The sequence below is a fragment of the Echinops telfairi genome, unplaced genomic scaffold, assembly GCF_000313985.2.
Source record: "Echinops telfairi isolate 266 unplaced genomic scaffold, ASM31398v2 ScPeMD7_6;HRSCAF=24_0, whole genome shotgun sequence".
Lineage (NCBI taxonomy): Eukaryota > Metazoa > Chordata > Mammalia > Afrosoricida > Tenrecidae > Echinops > Echinops telfairi.
In genome coordinates this window covers 14,687,990-14,710,411 of record NW_022103902.1, presented here as the reverse complement: position 1 = coordinate 14,710,411, position 22,422 = coordinate 14,687,990, and the positions used below count along the sequence as shown (strand labels likewise).

The 22,422-nt window shown below is 50.0% G+C and overlaps 3 protein-coding genes across 7 annotated transcripts in view; 1 reads left to right on the top strand and 2 right to left on the bottom strand.

Moving 5' to 3' along the window:
- CCDC191 (coiled-coil domain containing 191) overlaps window positions 1-3,895 on the top strand; it is a 102,810-nt gene extending 98,915 nt beyond the window's left edge. The window contains exon 17 of the mRNA XM_004706488.2: window positions 2,718-3,895. Coding sequence (XP_004706545.1) covers window positions 2,718-2,856 — 139 coding nt within the window. The 3' untranslated portion in view covers window positions 2,857-3,895. The remainder of the gene's footprint in view (window positions 1-2,717) is intronic.
- A 4,815-nt stretch (window positions 3,896-8,710) lies between these two features.
- ZDHHC23 (zinc finger DHHC-type palmitoyltransferase 23) lies at window positions 8,711-17,720 on the bottom strand. Of its 3 annotated transcripts, none has more exons than XM_004706409.2 (5): window positions 17,670-17,720; window positions 16,968-17,176; window positions 13,665-14,375; window positions 11,749-11,916; window positions 8,711-9,807 (listed from the first exon to the last, which is right to left on the bottom strand). In XM_004706409.2, exons 2-5 carry the CDS (start codon window positions 17,126-17,128, stop codon window positions 9,540-9,542), a joined length of 1,308 nt encoding a protein of 435 aa, XP_004706466.1. In that variant the 5' UTR covers window positions 17,129-17,176; window positions 17,670-17,720; the 3' UTR covers window positions 8,711-9,539. The 3 variants fall into 3 exon arrangements, with proteins under 3 accessions (XP_004706466.1, XP_030740307.1, XP_045142142.1); XM_030884447.2 differs by having other exon boundaries at window positions 11,749-11,907; XM_045286207.1 differs by having other exon boundaries at window positions 11,749-11,805.
- A 586-nt stretch (window positions 17,721-18,306) lies between these two features.
- The window catches only part of GRAMD1C (GRAM domain containing 1C), a 91,098-nt gene continuing 86,982 nt past the window's right edge, over window positions 18,307-22,422 (bottom strand). For all 3 annotated transcript variants that reach the window (XM_045286191.1, XM_045286189.1, XM_045286190.1), the window contains one exon: window positions 18,307-20,005. In XM_045286191.1, coding sequence (XP_045142126.1) covers window positions 19,925-20,005 — 81 coding nt within the window. In that variant the 3' untranslated portion in view covers window positions 18,307-19,924. The remainder of the gene's footprint in view (window positions 20,006-22,422) is intronic.

The window sequence follows — 22,422 nt, the reverse complement described above, 5'->3', positions numbered from 1 at the left end:
AAGTGGAGAGCAAATGTTTTGAGAATGATGAGGGCAATGAATGTACAAATGCGCTTTACACAATTGATGTATGTGTGGATTGTGATAAGAGCTGTATGAGCCCCTAGTAAAATGATTTTTAAAAAAGATTTAGTCTTAGAAACCCACAGGGGCAGTTGTACTCTGCCCTATAGGGTGGCTATGAGTGGGAATCAACTTGATGGCTGTGAATTTGGGTTTTGAATCGGATATTGGACAGAGTCATTAGGGAAATCCTCGGCATGCACCCCACATCGGATCACACTAAGAGGCCATCGCATGCCTCCCTGGTAGTCGATAGTCTGACGTTGTTGTTGCTAGGTGCCGTTGAGGGGTACCAACGGAACAACACCGCGCGACCCTGCACCGTCTTCACAAAGGCTGCTGTGTCTGAGCCCACTGTTGCAGCCACTCTCTGTCCACCTCCTTGAAGCTCTTCCTCTTTGCTTGCTGACCCGCTACAAAGCATGACATCCTTTGCCGAGAACTGGTTTCTCCAAAATATAAAACCAAGTCTCGCTTGTAAGGAACATTCTGGCCACACTTCTTCCAAGACAGACTTGTCCTTTTGGTCCATGGTACTTTGAGTATTCTTCACCAACATCATCGTCCAAATGTATCCAATCCTTAGTAGTCCTTATTCCCTGTCTGTTCAGCTTTCGCATGCCTATGCATAGGTACGATTAAACATATCATGACTTGGGGCTCAGGCATACCTTAGTCCACCAAGTGAAATCTTTGATTTTTAACATTTTCAAGAAAGAGATCTTTTGACAGCAGGTTAAGGAGCCTGGAGCATTGGTCTGGGGCACAGGTGATGGGCTACTCACCACAAGCAGACCAGCTGCTCTGCAGGAGAAAAATAAGGCTCTTTGCTCCCATAAAGATTTACAGTTGGGGAAACCATAGGGTGCTCTGAGTCATAACTGACTGAGTTTTGTTTCCTTTGGGCTTGAGTTTGGTTTTGAGCAGCAGCACATTGCCCCATTCAGTGGATCATCTGGTCTCTTGACTGCTGTGTGCATGGGTGTGGATTGTGGGTCCACGGGAAATGACAATCTCGACAACTGCAATCTTTTCTTAGTTTATGACAGTGGTTTTGAGCCTTCCTAATGCCGTGACCCTTTAATACAGTTCTTCATGTTGTGGTGACCCCCAACCATAAAATTATTATTTTTAATATTTAATTTTTCCCCCTCTTTTTTAAAATCATTTTATTAGGGGCTCATACAAACAACTCTTATCCCAATCCATACACACAGCAATTGTGTAAAGCGCATTTGTACATTCATTGCCCTCATTCTCAAAACATTTTCTTTCCACTTAAACCCCCGGCATTAGGTCCACATTTTTTTAATCAACATGGCTACAAAATCATATATGCCTTTATTAAACAAAGATATCACAATGTGAGGCTATTGTTGGTTTTTTAAAATCATTTTATTAGGAGCTCATACAGCTCTTATCCCAATCCATACACACATCAATTGTGTAAAGCGCATTTGTACATTCACTGCCCTCATCATTCTCAAAATATTTTCTCTCCACTTAAACCCCCGGCATTAGGTCCTCATTTTTCCCCTCCCTGCTCCCCCCTCCCTCATGAGCCCTTGATAATTTATAAATTGTTATTTTGTCATATCTTGCCCTGTCCCACGTCTCCCTTCACCCACTTTTCTGTTGCCCGTCCCCCAGGGAGGAGGTCACATATAGTTCCTTGTAATCGGTTCCCTCTTTCCTACCCATTTTCCCTTTACCCTCCCTGTTTCGCCATTCACACCACTGGTCCTGTAGGGCTCATCCGCCCAGGATTCCCTGTATTTTCAGTTCCTATCTGTACCAGTGTACCTCCTCTGGTCCAGCCAGACTTGCAAGGTCAAATTCGAGTCATGGTAGTGGGAGCGGGGAGGAAACATTTAGGAACTAGAGGAAAGTTGTATTTTTCATCGTTGTTACATCACACCCTGACTGGCTCATCTCCTCCCCGAGACCCCTCTGCAAGGGGGCATAAAATTATTTTCATTGCTACTTCATCACTGTCATTTTGCTGGTTATGAATCGGGCGACCCCTGTGAAAGGGTCATGCGACCCCCAGGTTGAGAACCGCTGGTTTACAATAACGTGGCTTCGTGGCCCGGCGGTCGTGATTTTGGGTTTAGGTTGAGATGCAGTCCGTAGTAAGGGCTGCCGTCTTTGGTTTGCCATCAGGAAGTGCTTCAAACAGTTTATCTTGGGGGACGTTCTTTCTCAACTGACCTTCAGGACTTGTTATTGGAGGTGAGGCCACCGGCAGGCCCGATGCCTGCCATGGCACATGCTGCGTGGGATTGTCCAGCTTCGCCTTTGCTCAGACTGGCCTTCCTGCAGGGGCACAATGGGCATGCAGGCAGTGAGCAGTGGTGGGGGTGGCTCTCAAGAGCCCGCAGAGTTAGAGGCCACTGCCCAGTGTCATCTCCAACTGGGTTTCCCTGAGCACCTGATGGGAAAACTAACCCATCGCTCTCACGCCCTTGTATGGCTTATTTTCTCCACAGACTTTCGTCTGAATCTCGATTGTGATTTTCACACGTTTCATAGTTAAATCACACGGGTATTATTTGTCAAGTTTTATAATTAAATACTGTGTATTTATACAGTGTATGATGTCTTTCAGATAGCAAGTCAGCTTTCCCCTTAGTAGTTGTTTTTTATGTCTAAAGGAGGATCTCCAGGACCACATTTCAGACATGGAAGCAAGCCGCAAGATCCATGCAAGAGGAGCGGCTGAAGGAACTGAGGAGAGAGCAACTCCGGAGGAAGGTAGCTGAACTTCTTCCCGACTTCCAGGCCCCTCGGTGAAGGAGCTGCACCCCCTGCCGGACGGACAGATGCTCTGCCCTGTGTGAGGAGTGTGTGTTGTGCCGGTGACCTCCGCCCTGCACAGCGGCTGGGACTCACAATGGGTCCATAAAGCACTGTGCGTTATTGCCACGAGCCCACCTACGTACAGATATATACTCGGTGTGTTTCCTGTCAGCCACTTCTTGAATCAAAAGTTAAGTTACTTTGGAGATTTCTATTTCCATGTTTGATTTCTAGACGGGGTCACTTGAAATAACAGTCTGGATCGCCACTGTTCAAATTCATCCCGTTTATTTTTTAACATGATCAACTTTAAAAAGAACAAGTGAGCCCGCCGAAGGCTGTGAAGGGAAATATGGAGGAGCCCTTAAAGCATAACGTGCGTTGTTGAGCAGTGAGCCTCTGGTGGAACGGCAGTGAAGAGCGAGGATCCTCTGAGCAGGCGGCTGCGGAGGTCAGTGTTGTAGGGCAGGCATCCTACCAGACGGCCCCCGCTGGTGACTGGTGACGGGACTCGGTGTTTTCCAAGGGGCTCCTGAGCAGCTGCTACAGAGCAGCAGCCGAACCGGATGTTAAGAACCCGGGACACCAAAGAGCCTTCTTGAGAAGCAGGTGGGTCTGATTCCAAAGCTATTGCCTGGACAAGGTCGCCCAGCACCCAACAGAAATGTCTGTTCACGCTCCCGGCTGTAGTTTCTACAGCAGACACTCCTCGCTGGTCTTCTAGCCCTTGCCTTTGAGTTAGCGCGTGAAAACATACAGGTGATCAAGTCAAAGAATGGTTTCATCTCCAAGATGCTATGGAGTATAAAAAAGATTGGTAAAATGCTCTCGTCTGGGAACTTAGCCTTGCTAGGAAAAGAAATGTGTAACAAGATCCATGTTTGTTGTGACCCTTTCTCATAGTCTAGTCATATAGTCAAATGCATGCACACAGGAAACAAGAGTCCCTGCTAGCCTGAGGCAACTCCTATTTGGCGTGATGAAAACTTGAGTTGGTAAAATAAATTCCTGTGGTTGTTTCCTTTCATGGTAACACAGCTGTCATCGAAAAACTTAAAGATGTTCCCTTATTTCAACTAAAGACCACTAAATAGGCCTAAAAATCATCCGCAGTTACATTGACCTCAATCAGCATCTTTGTCTCGTACTTTGCTATAGTCCAGTTCTAGAACACTGGCTGATATTAGCATCCGGAAATCAAATACTATTACATAGTATTACTTCAATAGCAAGTGTATATAAACAGAGGTGAATCCTTTACTTAAACATACTAGGGGGCCTAAAAAAATTCCACAGTATAAGTTTTCTCCATTAGGCTATTTTATTTTTAGCTCATCCACATCAACTAGAAATTATGTCTGTGGGCTATGTTCTGATTAAGTCACCTAGATCTATTTACTGAAACATCTACAGCAGTGGTCCTCAACCTTCCTCATGCATACAGTTCATGTTGTGGTGACCCCCCCAACCATAAAATTATTTTCGTTGCTACTTCCTAAACTGCAATTTTGCTACTGGGCAACCCCTGTGAAAGGGTCGTTCAACCCCCAAAGGGGTCGCGACCCACAGGTTGAGAACCATTGCTCTAGAGAGACAAAAAATAAGGGGGCTGTTTCTTCCTGGAATATCTTGAAGGTATGCTTTGGGATGTTACTGTTAACATAATGCTCATGTAAGCAGTGTCCCTGACCTACAAGATGGGGGGGAAAAACCAACTTGGACAATGGTAGATAGGGTTAGGGAAAGTCTACAGGCTGGGGAAATCGAGGCAGCACTGCTATCAGACAGGGTTTCTCTTGGTATGTATCCACTGATTTTTTTTTTTTTTTAACCAAGAAATACCAACTGTTTTCCTTTAAGGAAAGCACTTTATTGTCCATTGAAACAGCTTGGTCACAGTACATTATTTGACAGAAATGGCAGTAACTTGCAAATCTGCACTTGAAAGGCCTGGTGTCTGAGGCGCTTAGAATAGGAATACAAGCATAAAAGCTGCAAAATGCCTAGCACAGGGCTGGCTTTGGAAATCCCCTAGTGTGTTGTTGGGCCGGTTACATTGGATCTTAAGTATTAATTCAGTATTAAATAAATATTCCCAGGTTTCCTTTGCTCTAACATCACCCAGAGATGGAATCAAATGAAAAGGCTCAAGATCCCCCACAACCCACTGAAAATCCTCCCGACCGCAGGTTACCGTGAGTCGGGTGGGCCTGGGAGCTATGTAGCACGGCATCTGCTCCTCAGCGCCCTCTGATGTGTTCCAGTTGTATCACATCTTGAACAGCAGAGGGGATCTCACTGTCAAAGCTTGTGGGAGGTAAAAAGTGCCATTGCAAGGCCACCGTAGGAGGGCGTGAGCCCAACTCGGGAGACCACCACAGCCCCCCAGAAACTTGCCACCGATCCATCTTTGCCCTGCGGCCAACCCAAGTGTGGACAGTTGTCCACTGGCAGCAGGAGTAAAGTTAGCTGATTTTGCAACAAGTTCACCAGCCACACATCAGTGGAACACACTTTCATTTAGTACTGAGCGAAACGTGGCTCTGTCTCCCAGCATTCCCTCTGCAACATCTTAACTTGCCATACAATGTCATACGTGTCAAGCTGTGGTCGAGAACACCAGATTCCCAACAGGCACCTGAGTGGAAGGTCTCTGTAAGCCACGGCTTGAGGAAATTCTGGCTGAAGCTGCAGTCAGTCAGTCCACGCTGAAAGAAAGCAACAAACTCACCACCGCGCCCTCTGGTTACAGAGTAGACGGCTCGACGTCCGTGGAGATCTCCACCCACTTCAGCGAGACCTGACCCCACAAAGCATTCAGTGGTAGACATCCAGCTTAAAACTGCTTCCACCGTTTCCCCGAAAATAAGACAGTGTCCTATATTAATTTTTGCTCCCAAAGACGCGCTAGGTCTTATTTTCAGGGGATGTCTTTTATTTTTCCATGAAGAATACGGTACACATTTATTGTTTGTTTTATTAAGAGACCTCGCACTTCCTGTCTGCTCCAGCTGCGCTGCGGCCAACAGTGAGCTGCATGGCGGCGCCCACCACTACGGTCCAGAGTCCAGAGTTACGGTAGCTTCGGGGGGCCTTATTTTCAGGGGGTGCCTTATATTTCAGCAAGAGGCAAAACTGTAAGTAGGTCTTATTTTCGGGGGATGTCTTACTTTCGGGGAAACGGTAGACGTCATCTTTTGTGTGTGTGTGTTGAGCTCTGTAATAAAAACACTAACATGCTAACCAAAGGAAGTCTGTTAAGTAGGTTGTCAGGCTTATGCTGAACTTTACTGGCACTGTTTCCTGGCAGTGGAAGATTCTGGTATAGAAAATGCTCGCTTGCTAAAAATATTAGAAATACCAAGGACTATTGCATAAGAGAAAGTTTACAGCAATCTGTCTGCGAGGCAGATGGTACAGTGGAAGACCCAAATTACTTCATTCACCACAGGCACTCCCCAGGGTACAAACGAGATCTGTTCCTGCGTCTTTAAGAATTGTGGGCAAGTCAGAACAGGTGCGTCCAGTACTTTAGCCTTCCTTGAGTGAAAGAAAAGACTGGAAAACTTGTTAGTGATTTAAAAGCTACACCTGCAGTAAGTGAAGGTGACTGTGATGAATAATTTGTTGCAACCAAGTAGGGATTGAATTAATCGTTTCAAAAGTGATCCTAACTGGGGACTGCCTGTACTTGGATAACAAAGATTTACAATACCCTAAACACACACACACACACTCGCGTGTGCGCGCGCTCTCTCTCTTTCGCTCCCTCCAACACGCTTAAGGCATTATGTTAGCAGCTAAGGTCGGTTACCTTCCAGTGGGCCCAGCTAGGACCACCAGGTATTTATTCTGTGTGCCATAAGTAAGGTAACCAGACGTCCCGATTTTTGGAAAGAATGCATGACAAGCTAGGGAATACATGTCTATTTGGCCCATATAGACCAAATTTTTAATCAAGACACCCCACACACACACATCAATGGTGTCCCGCTTTAAATCTGGTCACCTTAGACTCATAAGGAATGTTTTAAATATCAAAAAGACTTCCTCCTTTCATGTAATCCTGTCCTTAACGGAATCTCCCAAGTGAAGCTGCATTTCTCTTCCCTCAGGCCAGTAGGCTGTGGGCTCTCAGGGGTCGGTGAGCAAAGCTGTGGTCACAGGAGGAGAGCAGACAGACAGTCATATTCCGGGGCTGGCTTGGCAGTCCACAAGGCAAGCAGCCCCCTCGCCCAATGCTTCTCCCTCCCAGAGGCCTTGTCCTCAAATCGGTCCACAGTACATCCGTCTGCCTTCTGGCAAGAGCGGAAGTCACTAACAAAAATCCCACACAAGCGAAGTTCCAGACCATGAAAGGCTCACAGCCTAGCCCCGTGTTCCCAAAGTGGCTAACACCATCCCTGGGGAGGGGGAGAGGCGCACGCGTGCACAGGACTAATCTAGGGGGCTGCAAAAAACAAATACCTACACTTTACCCTGGATGATGGGTAGGACAAAAGTTTTTCATTGCTACGGGGCACTCGCTACCTCTTTTTCTGCAAAGGTAAAGGTAGGCCCAGTAAGTCTGGGAAGCTATGGTCTAGGGTAGCGACCCCCATGTCCCGGAGCCCACAATGCGCCGTGCCTGGCCACCTGTTTCTGTTCCTCTGTGGGTGCACGCGCCCCAACAGCACAGGCTTCCACAGCTTTCCCATTTCTCCTGTGAACCAACAGGGGAACTTCAACCAGCATCTTAATTCCAAATAAGCCAAGCCAGTCCCTACCCGAGTCCCCCGTATTGCCATGGGAGGTATGCTGTGAAAATGATCATCTCCATCGCGTTGCATTTTGATTATTGTTAAATATTTGGCAAGAGGTTGAACTGCCTGACTCTACTCAGGTTGTCAGGGTTTTCTCTAAGCCCTGCCAGAGACTCAGCATTGGCGGCCCCTGACCCTGAAGAGACGATGTGGCTATGCTTTCTGCTCTTGACATCATCTCTCCTACCCAAAACCTAGGCCTTAAGCCATCAGTCAGACCACACCCCGCTTTCTTCCCAGATGAATCACTTCACTCAGGGCCAGGGTGAGGGTGTTGCAGCGGAAAGCACACCTCCACCAACACCCCCACCACCCATGCTCTGGCTCTGCCGCAGAAGGCCGAGTCCGACTGCCCCTTACACAACCCAGCACATGGTGACTGACCTGGGGCCAGCCCGAGTCCCGGCCAGTGGGGCTGGGGCTGGCTGCAGGGAGGAGCGATGTTCCCTAACCATGTGCACGAACCTCTTACTAAAGCAGCGCACATGCACAGGAGGAGGGAAGCACCGGCAGGCAGTCCCAATACGAAGCTACGGCCCCGCGCAAATTTGAGGACACCAGAGTTATCCTCGGAAGAAGAGTGCATTTCTGGGAAGTCCCAAATCCTCTCCTCGTCACTCTGGGTCGTGGGAGACACAATGAAAGGAATCACCTGTTTGGGGAGCAGCACAGGAAGAACGACAATCCCTGAATCAGTGGGAACCATGACCACCACCCTGCCCCTGCCCCCGAGTGAGATACTTGGCCTCGGAGGAGCTGCGAGGGAGCACGGTGAGTGAGCAGGTGAAGCGGACGAAACCAACTCTCCCTGGAGCGCAGCAGCCCAAATAATGCCAGAGGCCACGCTGTGCAATGTGGCGCTGCCGGTGATGGGGGTCTGAAATGCTTCCACGAGCGGAAAGCAAGCCCTTGGTACAGTCATCAGCCATCCTACCCAGGAGCAAGAGCAAAGTGGTCCCATGGGACTGTCCATTTGCCTCTTCCAACCATCGCCACGAGGCTGCTAGCACCTGACCAGGTGAGACACGGAAAGAGGGAAGAAAACATTAATCCTTCCTGGAGTCCTTTATAAGTAACCCAGAGCACAGCAGATAAGACATGTAAGACTAGAGAAATACCAACTATCTCGTCACCTGGACTTCACTGGACACTAACCGTAATCGCCGCTGTGGTTATCACCATACTATCCTTTCAAGACCAGATGCATTGTCTTGTGACTCCATCGGGGCTCTGCCTGCCCTCCTTGAGTAGTGAACATCTCATACTCCGAAAAGAAGCATGTCACTGCACAACATGGTACAATATGGGTGCTTTCACTGCACTGCTAAGAACCCTAATACTGGCTTCAGTATTCTGACATCCCCACATTCTCTTCAGTCTTAGGATTGTTCCTAACAACACTGCACACCTGAGGGGCTTCCGCTGCTATCCCCAGGCCTCAGCCCACCCGTGGCGCTCCCCACCGTCTGTGAGGACACTGAGGAAGGCATCAGAACCCCGCCTTGCAGGTGACCCTGAGACCCAGGAAGAGTTGAAAGTTCGCATGGCTATAAGACTTCAGAGGGACTGGGACCTGGTCCCACTCCCTAGCCCCACCCCTCCTACATGGAGGGTGGGGTGGGCACTGCAGCTGTCTGTGCTTTTGCGCACCCCTTCCTCTTCGACTCCTGGCCACCAAGTTGACTACTCAGGTGACCGGAGAGAAATGGCTCTTTTACAGCTTTGATACAAAAAACCTCTTCCGTCGGGAAGTCGGACACTCCAGTCCAGTCTACACCTGAGCGTGGCCCCTAGAAAGCCTTTAAACTGAGACCAGGGGTGAAAAGGAGCATCCTGCGGAGGCGGAAGTGCCCCCTGGGCCCATCGGAAGGCACGTCAGACAATGTCCTCGGCGGGGTGGTGGGCAGCGCGGGTGCCCAGGGTGGAGAACTGGTGCCAGTTGCGCAGGAAGCCCCGACTGTACTGGCCTGTGTCCACGATGAGCCCGCAGAGGAGCCGGCGCCCTGTCTTCTGTCGTAGGGCCTGCTGGACTTCCCTCTCGGTCACGTTGTAGCTGATGTTGATCAGCTGGATCAGCAGGATGTAGGCCATGCCCGCCGTGACGATGGCAGAGTACCACACGCAGGTGAAGGACAGCGCCGAGCTGGCGGGGGAGAGGACTGTCAGGCTGCACTGCCACTCGGTCACAACAACACTCACAAAGTTGTCACCCTCTTCAGTGTCCCGCCCACCCACTGCTGAGGAGCTGCTCAAGCTGTGACCACTAACGTGTCTGTAAAATAATAACAGGTACCTCTTCTGTTATGTCTGTTAAGGACTTTTAAAAATGTCTATTTTCCAGCCTCAGACACAACTACGACACTGCCTCACGCGCAGGCAGCATCAGTTGGCTGAGTGAACGATTTCTAAGTTGGGCCTCGCTCCTGAGCAAACGAAGGCACCGTGACAATGGCGGCCAACATCCTGGAGAAGCTGGACCAGGCCAGTGCCCAAACCGCCTGTCTCCATCCTCCTCCGTCCAGTGCAGACCACGCAAGGCAGCTACGGGAAGTGCCGAGTTTCTGGGTGCATGTGCAAGAGGACCACCGCCTTGACATGCCAGCTTCCTAAAGCCAAACAAACACTGCAGGACCGCTCGACCCCTGCTGAGACGGCGAGGAGGACCCGCAGAGCCATGGTCCATTTGGTGATTTTCATCCACATTTGCTAACAGGAGAATTAGCTGGAAATAATCCCATTTTGGAATAATTTTGAAGGCCCACAAGTCTGCAGATGATTAAGGGCCTCCCCCAAAGGAGGAAAGCCCGAGGCCCACACAGGGGAGGTGATGAAGAACGGCCTGAATGGAATGAGAAACGGCACCAGGCCCGGGCTGCTCATTCCATTCCAGTCTGGCACCCAGTCTGCAAAGCCCTGCCTAGTGCCACAGACAGGCTCCACCCACTCCAGGACGGTGGTCGCAGATGGGCTACTGGTGGCTCTCAGCAGAGAGAAGACGGAAGCCTATCCCGAGAACCACTCTATTCTAACAATGCCCACAGACAGCTACATTTACCGTGACAATGGGGGCGGGGTGTTCCGGGAGCAAGAACAACAAAGCCTGCAGAGGGGCCCAGGCTTGCTCTGACCAGAAGCCCCCGCAGAGAAAGCGGGCAGGCCCGTGGGCAGAGCTGCCCCACCTGAGACAAGCAACCAGAGAGACCTCATCTGCTGCCTGTCAGGGAGGGGAGGGAGTTGGGAGGAGTGGGGCTGGGGCCAATGCTGAGAAACCCCACCTTTTGCCACCGTGTGAAATCTTCCTAATACCCATGTCACGGTGCATAAGGAAATTCTGCCCTAGATACTGCAGTCCTCCTGAGAGGTGATAAAAAAAGGGAACGGACAGTCACACAGGAAAGGTTACGGATGGTGTACAGTTCTCCAAAGACGCAGGAGCCTGAAACAGCGAGCAAGCAGGAGGCGTTCCCTGACAGGTGCGACGAGAGAAAGGGTTTCGCGGTCACACCCGGGCCTCCAAGCAGTTTGCTTAGTGCTGCGGCTTCAAGTCTGCTGACTGAATGTGGAGCCTGCACGTGGCCACGTGATTCCAGAAACACCCCCCCGTCCAAAAAATAAAGTCTGGTCCTACTTTTACCAGCCAAGGACCCTTGTGACGTCACGACAGAAATACACACACATGTCCACTGCACAATTTTGTTGGCAGGGAATTCAGGGAATCCCAACATCTCCACAGTACGCCCTATGTTTGGAGTTGAAAAGGCCTAACCTAGGAGCAAATACACACAAAAAACAAACCCACTGTCATCAAGTCAATTCTGACTCACACTGACCCTACAGGGTAGGGCAGAACTGCCCCTGTGAGTTTCCGAGACAGTAACTCTTTAAGGGAGTAGAAAGTCTCGTCTTGCTCCTGAGGAGCCGGCTGGTGGCTTTGAACTGCTGTCCCTGCGGTTAGTGACCCAATGTGTATCCTCTATGCCACCGGGGCTCCAGAGCAAATAGTGGTTCCCCCCCCTATTAATGGCAACACCCACTGCTGTTTCCACTGAGTTCCTCTAGTGGTGCTCCCGTCAGCGCGCCTCACCTGTAAGTGGTGTAAACTCCCGGACAATAGAAGAGCGCGGTGAAGACACTCCTGTCCCTGCAGATGGTGTCCAAGGTGAGCGTGATCCCGTACACCGACGTGAGCAAGAAGATCAAAAGGGCAAGTATGAATGCTTGATGGTTTGACTCGCCAACACAGCTATTTATCCTCAAAACAGCAGGAGGGGAAAAAAGCAAATAAGACTTTTACAATCTCTCTATGGAACTCACTTGTTAAAGACGAACGCTCTTTAAAATAGGAATCGTGCCCATTCCAATCACTGGGACGTTCTCACAGTTCAAATCTCGGGATAAATACTGGCCTGTTGAGAGCCTTTCATCCTCTGCTTCTCGCACATCACGAGCTTAAAGACAGCACGGAGGACAAAGGAGAGCCTGGCTGGCCCATTCTTCTGAGGACTAGATGAAACCTACTCCCCAAAATGTCGAGAGCTATAGCTTCGTCGTCACAACAGGGAGAAGAAGAGATACTATCAGCTGTGGAAACGTACAAATCATAAGTGTTACAGGATGGGGAAAACAGATGCTCAAGAAGAATTTTTTAAAAATTCAAAGCGGTTAGGAGCCGAATGAAGGGTAGAGAAGAATGCAAAAAGCCGCGGCCACTTGTCAGGTAAACACATGACGGTAGGACCCTCTGAGCAGCAGGTCCCTCTCCCCACTGCACACAAGGATGCTCAAGTGGGCACACGAGGTTGTCTTTAAGACAAAGCAATCAGACCCACTACATCTGTAAATGGGCACGCTCGCGCTCGTGCACACACACGAGCAGTTCGTGGTCTCTGAGTGTAACTCAGCTCACTGCCACCAAGTCAATTCTGACTCGTGGCAACACTACAGGGCAGAGGCAAACTGCCCCTCTCAGGGTTTCTGAGACTAACTCTTTACAGGAGTAGAAAGCCTACTCTCCCGAGTAGCAGCTGTTGGTTTTGAACTGTGGACGGTGAGGTTAGCAGTCCAATAAGTAACCACCATGCCACCGGGGTGTATAAAATCTAAAACATGAATAAAAACACCCCGACTCCTTAATACAGAGCCCCAGGCAAGGGCTGCCCCTTACTCACCCAGTCCAGCACCCTCCTGGCCTTCCTATCCCTTCACCTTCTTAGTCTGTGAGGGGGAAGCATGCTACCTATGGAATCCTACGCGTGAAAAGTGTGGTCTGTTTACAACAGGCTTAAGAGGGATACAGCTGCAAGCTTGCTGCTGACAGCGCCAGCCCTGAATCCCTCACACCAGCTTTGTTTAGCCTGACTCAGTAGAGCGGCAGCCTTCGGTCTTACAAATCGCACATTTAGTTTTCCTTTGGGGCTTTAAAGGTCTTCACTTGTTACTGGCCAGCCAGGAGGTCCGGGGCACAAAAGGCGCCCATCTCTACAAACGGTCTGAAAAGGGAGGTACCCAGTAGGGCCTCAACTTACCAGTGAGTGGAAATTACCAGCAGCATCAACATGATTAACAATGAATGGCGAGAAGACAGAGTCTCCTAGAAATAGTAGTACTGCCTTTCTTTCCTGTGTCCCGAACGACAAGCACAGGGACATTAGCCGATAGTGGTCTGACAAATTCTAACATCCGTACAGACGCACGCTTCAGGTGCAGGTCCTGCTACACGGGCATGAGGACAGAACGTCAGGGGCAAGTCAAGAGACTAGCAAAAAGAAATTTTTTTTAAGTTTCTGCTATTGCCCCTCAGGAAATAACTGGGAGAACTAAATTTGTGAAATTTGAAAAAAAAAAACCAAAACCTGATGACTAAGTGGGAACATCTTAACAGCCCACATCCATCTACAAGGTCTAAGAGTAGGAAGGAGAGCTCCATCGGGATGACGAAGGCGTCCAGAGAGTTCTCTGGGGATTGGGAGATGTTCCACGCCTCCCCACGTGCCAACCTACCAGACGCAATGGTGATCCATTCGCCTCACACAGACACCGCACAGGCGGCAGTGCCACGCCCGGGCCGGCCTCACCAGCTGGCACTGGGCACACCAGTCCTCCTTCACCTTGGCGGTGCTGCCAGCTGCCAGCTTGGCGGCGTCCTTAAGCTCATCCTTCCCGGTTCGAATGCTGAGACTTCCTGCCACGTCTGCGGCCGAGAACCCCTGGGTCTTCTCCTGCCCCTTCCTGTCCAGTGCTTCTGTCTGGCTCTTACTGAACAAACGATCGCCGCCCTCTGGGTCCCGGAGGTAGCCTGGATTCTTCTTGGCTCGGTACAAGGCTAGGAGTATCAGAAATAACCCGCAGGTAAGGATGGCCAGGCGGGTGGGCCCCACACGCCCTCTGGGGACCACTTCGTGAAGGAACACATAGTACATGTAGCCCAGTGAGAACAGTCCGAGGCTCAGGAAGAACAGAGTCTGTTCTTTCCGTCTGTGAGTGAGGTAGTAGTACCACAGTGCCAGCACAGGAAGGGCGGTCAGCACCACCACCCCCAGCAGGAAATGCCAGGAGGCCACGTGGAGGAAGCCGGGCAGGAGGATGAGGGGGGGGATGATGGTAATGTTAACCTTTCTGGCTCCCCTGAGCCAAGGAATTCGGAGGCGATCGGAAATCGTATCCACGATTCGCTCGCAAGTCTCTGGCCGTATGGATTTGCACGTGATCCATCTGTCGAGAGAGAGCACAAAGAGGTGGCACTGCGTGTGGGCTTGCTGAATGCGAAACCCGGTAACGGGTCAGTGAGTGAAATGGTCCAAGGCCAAGAACTCCACTTCCTTGAGAGTAAAACCACAAGCTTTCTGGCTTCCTTTGTCATTTTTAAATTAAGAAGATAATGTTTAGAAATGTGACAGTCAAAATGATGACGCCTCTAAATGAACGGCCCACTGCTATCCAGTAGATTCCAACTCAGAGCAGCCCTCAGGACGGGGGACTGCTCCGTGGGACGCCCGAGACCATCAGTCTTGGTGGGAGCAGGCAGCCCTAGCCTGTGCCCGAGGCACAGCTGGTGAACTCCACCTCTCTCCATTAGCAGCGCTGAAGATTAACCCATGAATGCTTAACCGCTGTGATGATTCATGTGCTCTATATGCTGTACGATTCTGTTTAGACCTAGGCCAGCACAGTTATAAAACACCTCCGGAGAAAAAAAAAACACACAAAACCCCTCAAAAAGGCGGGAGAGGGAGGGAGGGAAAAAAAGAGGAGCTGATACCAAGGGCTAAATGTTTAGAAAATGGCAACATATGTACAAATATGCTTAATACAACTGATGTATGTATTATTGCTGTAAGAGCCCCCAATAAAATGATCTTTTAATAATAATTAAAAAAGAACCTCAAAAACTTTTATAATCCAGCAATGAAAATTTAGGAAATATTTGATAAATGGCAGAGCAGCAATAAAACACCCAGTGAGCTATTCTGGAAAGAGAATCAGGCCTGCTCAGAGGGAAGTGAACACAAGGGGAGTGGGGTGTGGAGGAGACCAGTGCTCCACCTGCGGGCTGGCTGGCACTTGCCAGGGTGCAGGGGAAGAGCAGCTGGCGGGCCAGTGGAGAGAAAGGTCCTGGGTCTGGGGCTGCAGGCACCACACCAAAACTCTAACCTAACTCACGGCCACTGAGTCCGTGCTGACTCCTGGCGACCCTGTAGGGCAGGGGAGAACGGCCCCTGGAGGTTTCCGAGGCTGTAACCCTTGACAGGAGTAGAAAGCCCCATCTTTCTCCTGCCCCAGAGCAGCTGGCGGTTTCGAACTGCTGGCCTTACGAGTTAGCTGCCCAATGCGTAACCACTAGCCGGCAGGCACTCCTATCTGGCAGGGTCAATGGGGGAATGGTATAGATGGCACACCCTTCAGGTATAGGGGACTGGATAGGAAGGGTGAGGATCAGACTCCTATGAACGTAATAAGTGAGGCACAGGTCAGCAGACTTTCCTGAGGAGGAAGAGGAAGCTGTCTGCACCGATCAAGACCGGGCCTCAGAAACCCTAGACAGGGTTGCTACGAGGTGGAATCGCATGAGCGGCATTGGGTTTTTTAATTTCGACTTAGCAAGGAACAAAACTTTGGTTTTAGATGGGCAACTGGTAAAGAACTGAAGAGTGAGCAGGATCTAACTGTACAGGAGCCACACAGAGCTGCAGGGAGTAGACACACTGAGCAAGGTCTCCCAGAAGGAGGAGCCCCGGGGAGAGGGGAGGGGGTGGGGGGTGAAGCCCAGGTCCCAGGAGCATGGAGGCACGCAGCGTTAGCAAGGTTAATGGAAGAGCTGCGGTCTTGATGGATGGAGGCTGTGAAAGCAGCAGCATCTCTCCGTTCATGTGTGCGAAGTGCTCCATCCTCTTAATGTGGGTTTCAGACTGCCAACCCGAAAGCACCTTTAGGAAAGACTTCCCAAAGGGCACTGCGCTGTCAAGGAAGAACGACGGAGAAAGAGTTACAGGGTCTTCAAGAGTCAAGGCTGGTTACCAGCCTGGATGGAGCAGTCCCTCGACAGTGTGTGTGTGTGTAATAGCTAGATGAATGCCCCCAAGCTCCAAGTCGGCAATTAGCAGCCACTGTGACTTTTTAAACTGGAAGTATTAATGGGAAAAGGCACGTTTCCAACCCTTTTGTATGACAACCTAAAAATTACAAAAATTTTTTAAAAGGAGGAAAATCCAGGCTATGAGTCTTGGGCACAAAATATTTTCAGAGATGTTGAACATGGTTTTCTGGAGAATGATTCCCATTGCTGAGGATAGTGATGCAAATAAAAGCCAAATTCAATAGGACTGATCCAGTCCACACAGAACTCAACCACTCCTGGGGGGCTCTGCTATGGCTTCTAGCTGAGATTTGTCCCCACAAGCAAGGGGCAAGACCAATCCCCATGACAGGAAAATGAGCTTCCAAAGGCCCTTGTGGCCAGGTACCCCCTAGGTGCTAATAGCTGAGACCCCCGAGACCATTGAAACTTTCTAGAAGCAATGTGCCTGTTTTACTGACAATCTGCTAGCTTGCTCTCTAGACTCACCTGCCCCCATTTCTGCCTCCCTCTCTCTTTTTCTCTCTTCGACATGAAAAATCATATCCCAGAAAAGTGAGCTGCAGATAACTGTGCACCACTGAGTAATTCGTCTTCATAAAATCCTCGCACTGGACACACAAGACAACTTTCCACTGTAGAGCCTGGGAAAGGGAAGCTGGAGCAAATTCTAGACTTTTGGGTTCCCAAATGGAACTACGGATTGGCACCAAGACACACGCGGCTCTTACCTTTCACACCCTTCATCGAGGTCTTGGCAGTCACACAAACAGGCAGCCACGTGGTTCTTCTCCCCGTCCTGATCTATGTACTCGCAGCAGCAGAGGGGCTCCAGTTCAGGCTCTTCGGTCTTCTTTTTCTTCGCAGGCTTCATACTGCCTTTCTGTGTCATGATTCTCACCTGCCACCTCCAGGTGTAAGCAGTCCTCTGAAGGTTAAGCTGCAAAGGACACAAGTTACATCTCGTAAACACATCCACGCCTCTCTGATTAACCACCAAAGCCCGAGGCTTAAACAGTAAAACAGCTTTCTGGAGGGGCCGTTCGCTGTCGATTTTGCGGCTCCCTCGGCTTACCCAGGTACCGAGATCCAGCCTCGCAGGGCTCAGAGCTGCCTTCCCCGCCCTCACCACCAGGGCAGGCGCCGTCTGGGTACCGACGTTCCCATGGCAACAGCCGACCACGCGGCCGGGACAGCCGGGCGCGGGCGGCGGCTGTAGTGGGCCAGCGGGCGCCGCCCGAAGCCTGGGCAGGTGGGCCCTCGCCCTTCCGGGCTGCGCAGGGGAACCGGGCGTGCGCCCGCTGTTGGCGGCGGCGCCCCGACTCTGAGGACACCCGGCCTCCGGGCAGCGTGCCGAGTCGCCGTCCAGCCCACTCTCCGCCCCTGCCAATCCCGAGGACGGGGACCGCGAATGACCTTGGGAGGGAAGTTACCTGCCGGAGACACCCAAGTGGAGGGTGGCTCCTCCGGCGGCGCGGACCTGTCTCCGTTCCGGGAACGCTGGACGTGGCACCTGGAGTCCCGACACCTGGACTCTGCTCGGCCGCGCCCTCGTCGCGGCCCACCTGTGAGCTCAGCCCCGGGTGGTCCGCACGGCGCGGGCACCTTCCGCGGCCGTGCCCGCGGCCCCGGCTGGCTGGGCTGGGGGCGGGGACTCTGCGCGCTTCCGGGTGCCCCGCCCCGCCCACCGCGCCCCGCCCACCGCACGTGCACCGCTCGCAGCCCGGGAACCCGCCGCGAGGCCCCGCCCATAAAACCCAAGAGGTGCCGCCACCTACACACCTTTGTTGCAACAGGCGTGGGGGGGATGTCACCGCAGTGTCCCCGCGGGTCTTCCCCCAGTTTCGCCAGCCTCCTTCCGAACGCTCGCACAGCTTCCTAAACTGTGAACCGATCCCACTTGGACCAGCAGGGCTGTCTCGGACTTTAATTCCAGCACAACCACAGTCCTCTGGAGTTTTTTTGCACAAAACATTTAAAGAGTGGCTTGCCTACGGACATGTATCCCCACAGCGGCCTTGCTGGGTTTTAGCCGCCTTAAGCTATAACAGAGAAAAATAAATATAACTCGGGCATTAAAAAAATTTTTATTGACAGTTTGCACAACGGGTTGAAATTTTTGCTGAATTCTGCACGCACATTTAATCTTATGAAGTAACTTACTTTGGTCCTTTTCTTTGAGGTATTTATGAAGTATTGTCTCGTCTCAAGGAAGCATCACAAAAATAGTTCATCGGTGGTCGTTTGTGTGAACTTAACAGAAAACAAGGCTTCAAGTTCACAGCCCAGTCTCTGTGGCTCTCACGGCCAGCCACTTTTAAAATCGGCATAAAAGAACGTGCAGTGAGCTTCCCTCAGGGAAACTCCATCCCTCTCACCCAGTCAAGCCTTCACCCTTGACCAATATCTCAGAGAACCGCAGCAAGCCCACGTGGCTTTGGGGACTCTGGGAAATTAGGGAACGCTTTGCTAAAGGCAAGCATTTCACTGATTATTCCACACCACCTTCCTCATGTTCCAGAGGACACTTCCTGAATGAAAACACCCGGAAAAGAAGTCTGATTGCAAGACAGTTCACAAAGGCCTTCTGTTCAGGGACCCTTCTACTGAGGCCTAGGACTTAGAACATTTTACGAAAGAGCCAAGGCTCACGCCTGCCTTACGACTTCAGAGTCAGTGCATTTGGATTGGAACAAACCTACTACAAAAGTCTTATTGAAGAGCTAAAGCTTGTGTCTGTTTCCTCAACTGAGCTACACATACACATACACACACACCAAATGAAGCCAGGTTTGGCTACTGAAAAGTAATAATTATCAACCCACATGTCTCACTTTCACCAACGGCAAAGCTCAAGCCAAGTTTAGTTCAAGTATCCATTATTTTGTACCTAAGAGCCCAGATTTTAACAATCCTCTAATCTTCCTAAAGTACTGAGCGTGACTCTTCATCTTGAGGGTTAATATCCTACATATACCCCTTTTCCTAAATTGGCTCTTCTGCTAATGATGTATTAAGAAGCAAGATAACCTCACCTCTCCTGGTGACCTTAAGAAAAAGCAACCGCCTCTTCCATAAAGTCTGTGAAGAATCCTTCCGCTACCTTTAGGATGCACTCTCACTGCCAACGAATCCGTGGCACGAAACCTCATACACCAGCGGGTGAACTCCCAAGGTTTCACTACTGAATTTTCACGATCCTCCAAAATTAGGTTTTGGAAGGTTTCCTTCTTATACCTAGAGGTTTCTTCTTACATGGCCTGGCCTCTGCAGCCTCTTGGAACAGGTCTCAATTGTCAGAGCAGTCTGTGGGCCAGTACTCGACGGACTCTGCACTAACTGAAAACAAAGCAGCAAACCTTCAAACCTCAAGCCGAAATGAGGGTTTACCAACGCAGGTGCCTTATTTTCTTCTCATATCGCAGAAATTCAACCCGGCTGTAGGGCTCCTTCACTGAGGCCATTCACAGCTTAGAGGGATGAATAAGAAGTGAAAGTACATGTTTCTTAAGGCCAGGTAGGGCTAATGATCAAATAAATGTTATTGAAGAACGTTAATAAAAGAAATGCCAATAATGAAAAAGCATGGAAATGTCCCTATGACAATTAAAATCCTTCATTGTTTGGTCTTCTCCCAGAGGTTTCCTTAGAGATGCAGGGTCTCTCCGTGGTATGAGTCCGCAGATCGCTAGCTCTTGACAGCCATGCCAGTCTTGTTCTTATTTAGGAGATCAAAGGTTTTCTGAAGCATAACAAGTGAGCTCTTCAACTGCAAACAAAATCAATGTGCAAAATCAGACAGCTTAAATTCCCTGATAATTGTATGCCCCAAAGCTTACATTTACACGTAACCGAACTGTGTTTATACTGATGCCCAAATATCAGATGGAATGTAAAACCCCTGATTCCTCAAGAGGCCGGTTGTGATGATTGCTACAGCATTCTGCCCATTAGCCGGCCCTGCACACATCCTCCTACACTGTGCTGTGGTACCTTCTGCCTGCCAAGAGGCCCACTCGCCAAACTATCTCGAGTGAAAGGGCTGTTGGCTTAAACAGCCTTCTGGTGTTGCCGTGGTCTCATGGTCCTCCAAACAAATCAAGCTGTACTTCTGGTCCTTTGCGTCTCTTATGCGCCTCTGTTCCTTTCTAAAGGAGCCCTGATGGCACAGCGGTTGCTCATTGGTTGCTCATTGCGCTGCTAACCCACCAGCTGTTTTGCAGGAGAAAGACTGGCTCTCTAATCCTGTAAAAAGTGACAGTCTGGGAAACAGACTCACAGGGCCAGTCTCACCCTGTCCTGTCAGGTCACAGTGAGTCAGCAGTAAGAGAATGAGAGAGTGGGCCTTTTTAACATTTACCACCCCCCACTGTCAACAGTCATTTTCCTAATCACCCTGCCTCAACTCCTAAAACATTGCCCTTAGGATGAATGTTGACCCCTGATTTGGTACTTCCTATAGTCTAGCAACGAACAAGGACATCTGGTTTCCCTAATAAAATGATAGGCAAATTGAGGGCAAGAATCAACATCTTATTCCTGTTTGTAGTCATTCAACAAATATTTTTTGCTACCTCGCATATGTGGGCCCTGTGTAAAGCAGGGGATATAGTACCACAGCGAACCGAATGAGGTGTTCTCCCTTGCCTTCATGGAGTTTACAGAACTAGTGTAAGATTCAGAACCAAATGAATAATCACATGCATACACATACTCCACACATCTCAGTGAGTGTTTGGCTTGAGAAAACTAGAAGCTGGTAATATCAAGGGAAGATGAGTAGAGGAGACGTAAGTGTTTCTGTGGGAGGGAAACTGGATTCTCTTGTGGCCGTGAGCTGATCCAGATGCTCAATAGCATCCTTAACAGGCTAACATGCCAGAGAAGCAACTGACCATGGGTGTAGAACTCAGGGAGGAAGCCAGGTGAGAGGCGGGGATTTAGGAGCAATGGCACGTGTGCTCTGTAAAGCTATGGGAGTGGATGAGATTACCTGGGGAGAGAAGAGAGAGGAGGAGAATCTTACACAGGGTCCAGGAAGAGGTCGGGTAGAGGAGATAGTTGTAATCAGCCAAGAATAGTGTTACATGATGCTGAATGAGGGAAGCCAGCCACAGAGGGTCACATAAGAAATAGCCAGAAAGAGATAAATCCATAGAAACAGAAAATGAAGTCATGGTTGCCAGGGGCTGGGGGCAGGGGGAATAAGTGCTAAGGGGTAAGAGATTCCTTTTGGGGCACAGGAAATATTCTAGAAATAGATAGTGGTGGTGTCTGCTGACTGTACAACCCTGGGAATATATTAAAAACCACTGAATCATACCCCTTTTAAAAGGGCGATTTTTAGAGTATGTGAGTTATATCACAGTAAAGCCTCTTTTTTTTTAATGGTTTTAAGAAGGCAAGATTAGATAGCATTTCAGCAGGGAGTGGTCAGCTAGCTCTATCAAATGCTGAGTCTGTCAGATGAGAACTTTAAAAGGCACATTCCCTGTATAAGCAGCAATCAGTGGGCCTCTCAGAGCACTCTCAGTGGAGTTGTGTGGGGAGAAATGCCAGGTAGGTGAGCTGGGGAGAGACCGAATGGACAGAGAGCCTGATGGACTGTTTTCAAAGCACATGACCAGCCCAACGGGTGGGAGAGCAGACAAGGGGGCTCCCCGCAGGCAGCACAGTCTGAGACACAGGCCAGCAGATGCGGGAGGAACAGACAAGGAAAAGCAGAGTCTTAAGTGCACAGCAAGAACAGGGGAGGGCATTTTACACTAAAGCAGCTTCAAATGCCCCGGAGACTGGGAGTCAGGAATCTCTGGACGGGAGTGAGGGAAGGAGCCCAAATCAGAAGGGCTCATGTAACTGGGAGCCATCAGCTTGGCCTGCACTTTGAAACGGTTTGGTTTCTGGTGTGGTTTACTACCTTGGTCCCAGCCCCTCCACACTGAAAGTATTCACACACGGAAGGCCTTTTGCAGATCCTAAAAGGAACTTTTAGGAGGGAAAGGGAAGTTTCAGGTATACACAGTCTCAGAAAGTAGAGGCTAAATGTTTTGAGAATGATGAGGCCAATGAATGTACAAATGTGCTTTACACGGCCTCCACTCAAGTACTCCCTCAATGCAAGAATACTTTCTTCTATTAAATTGGCATTCTATGATGCTCACCTTCCCGACACAACCGCTGAAGACA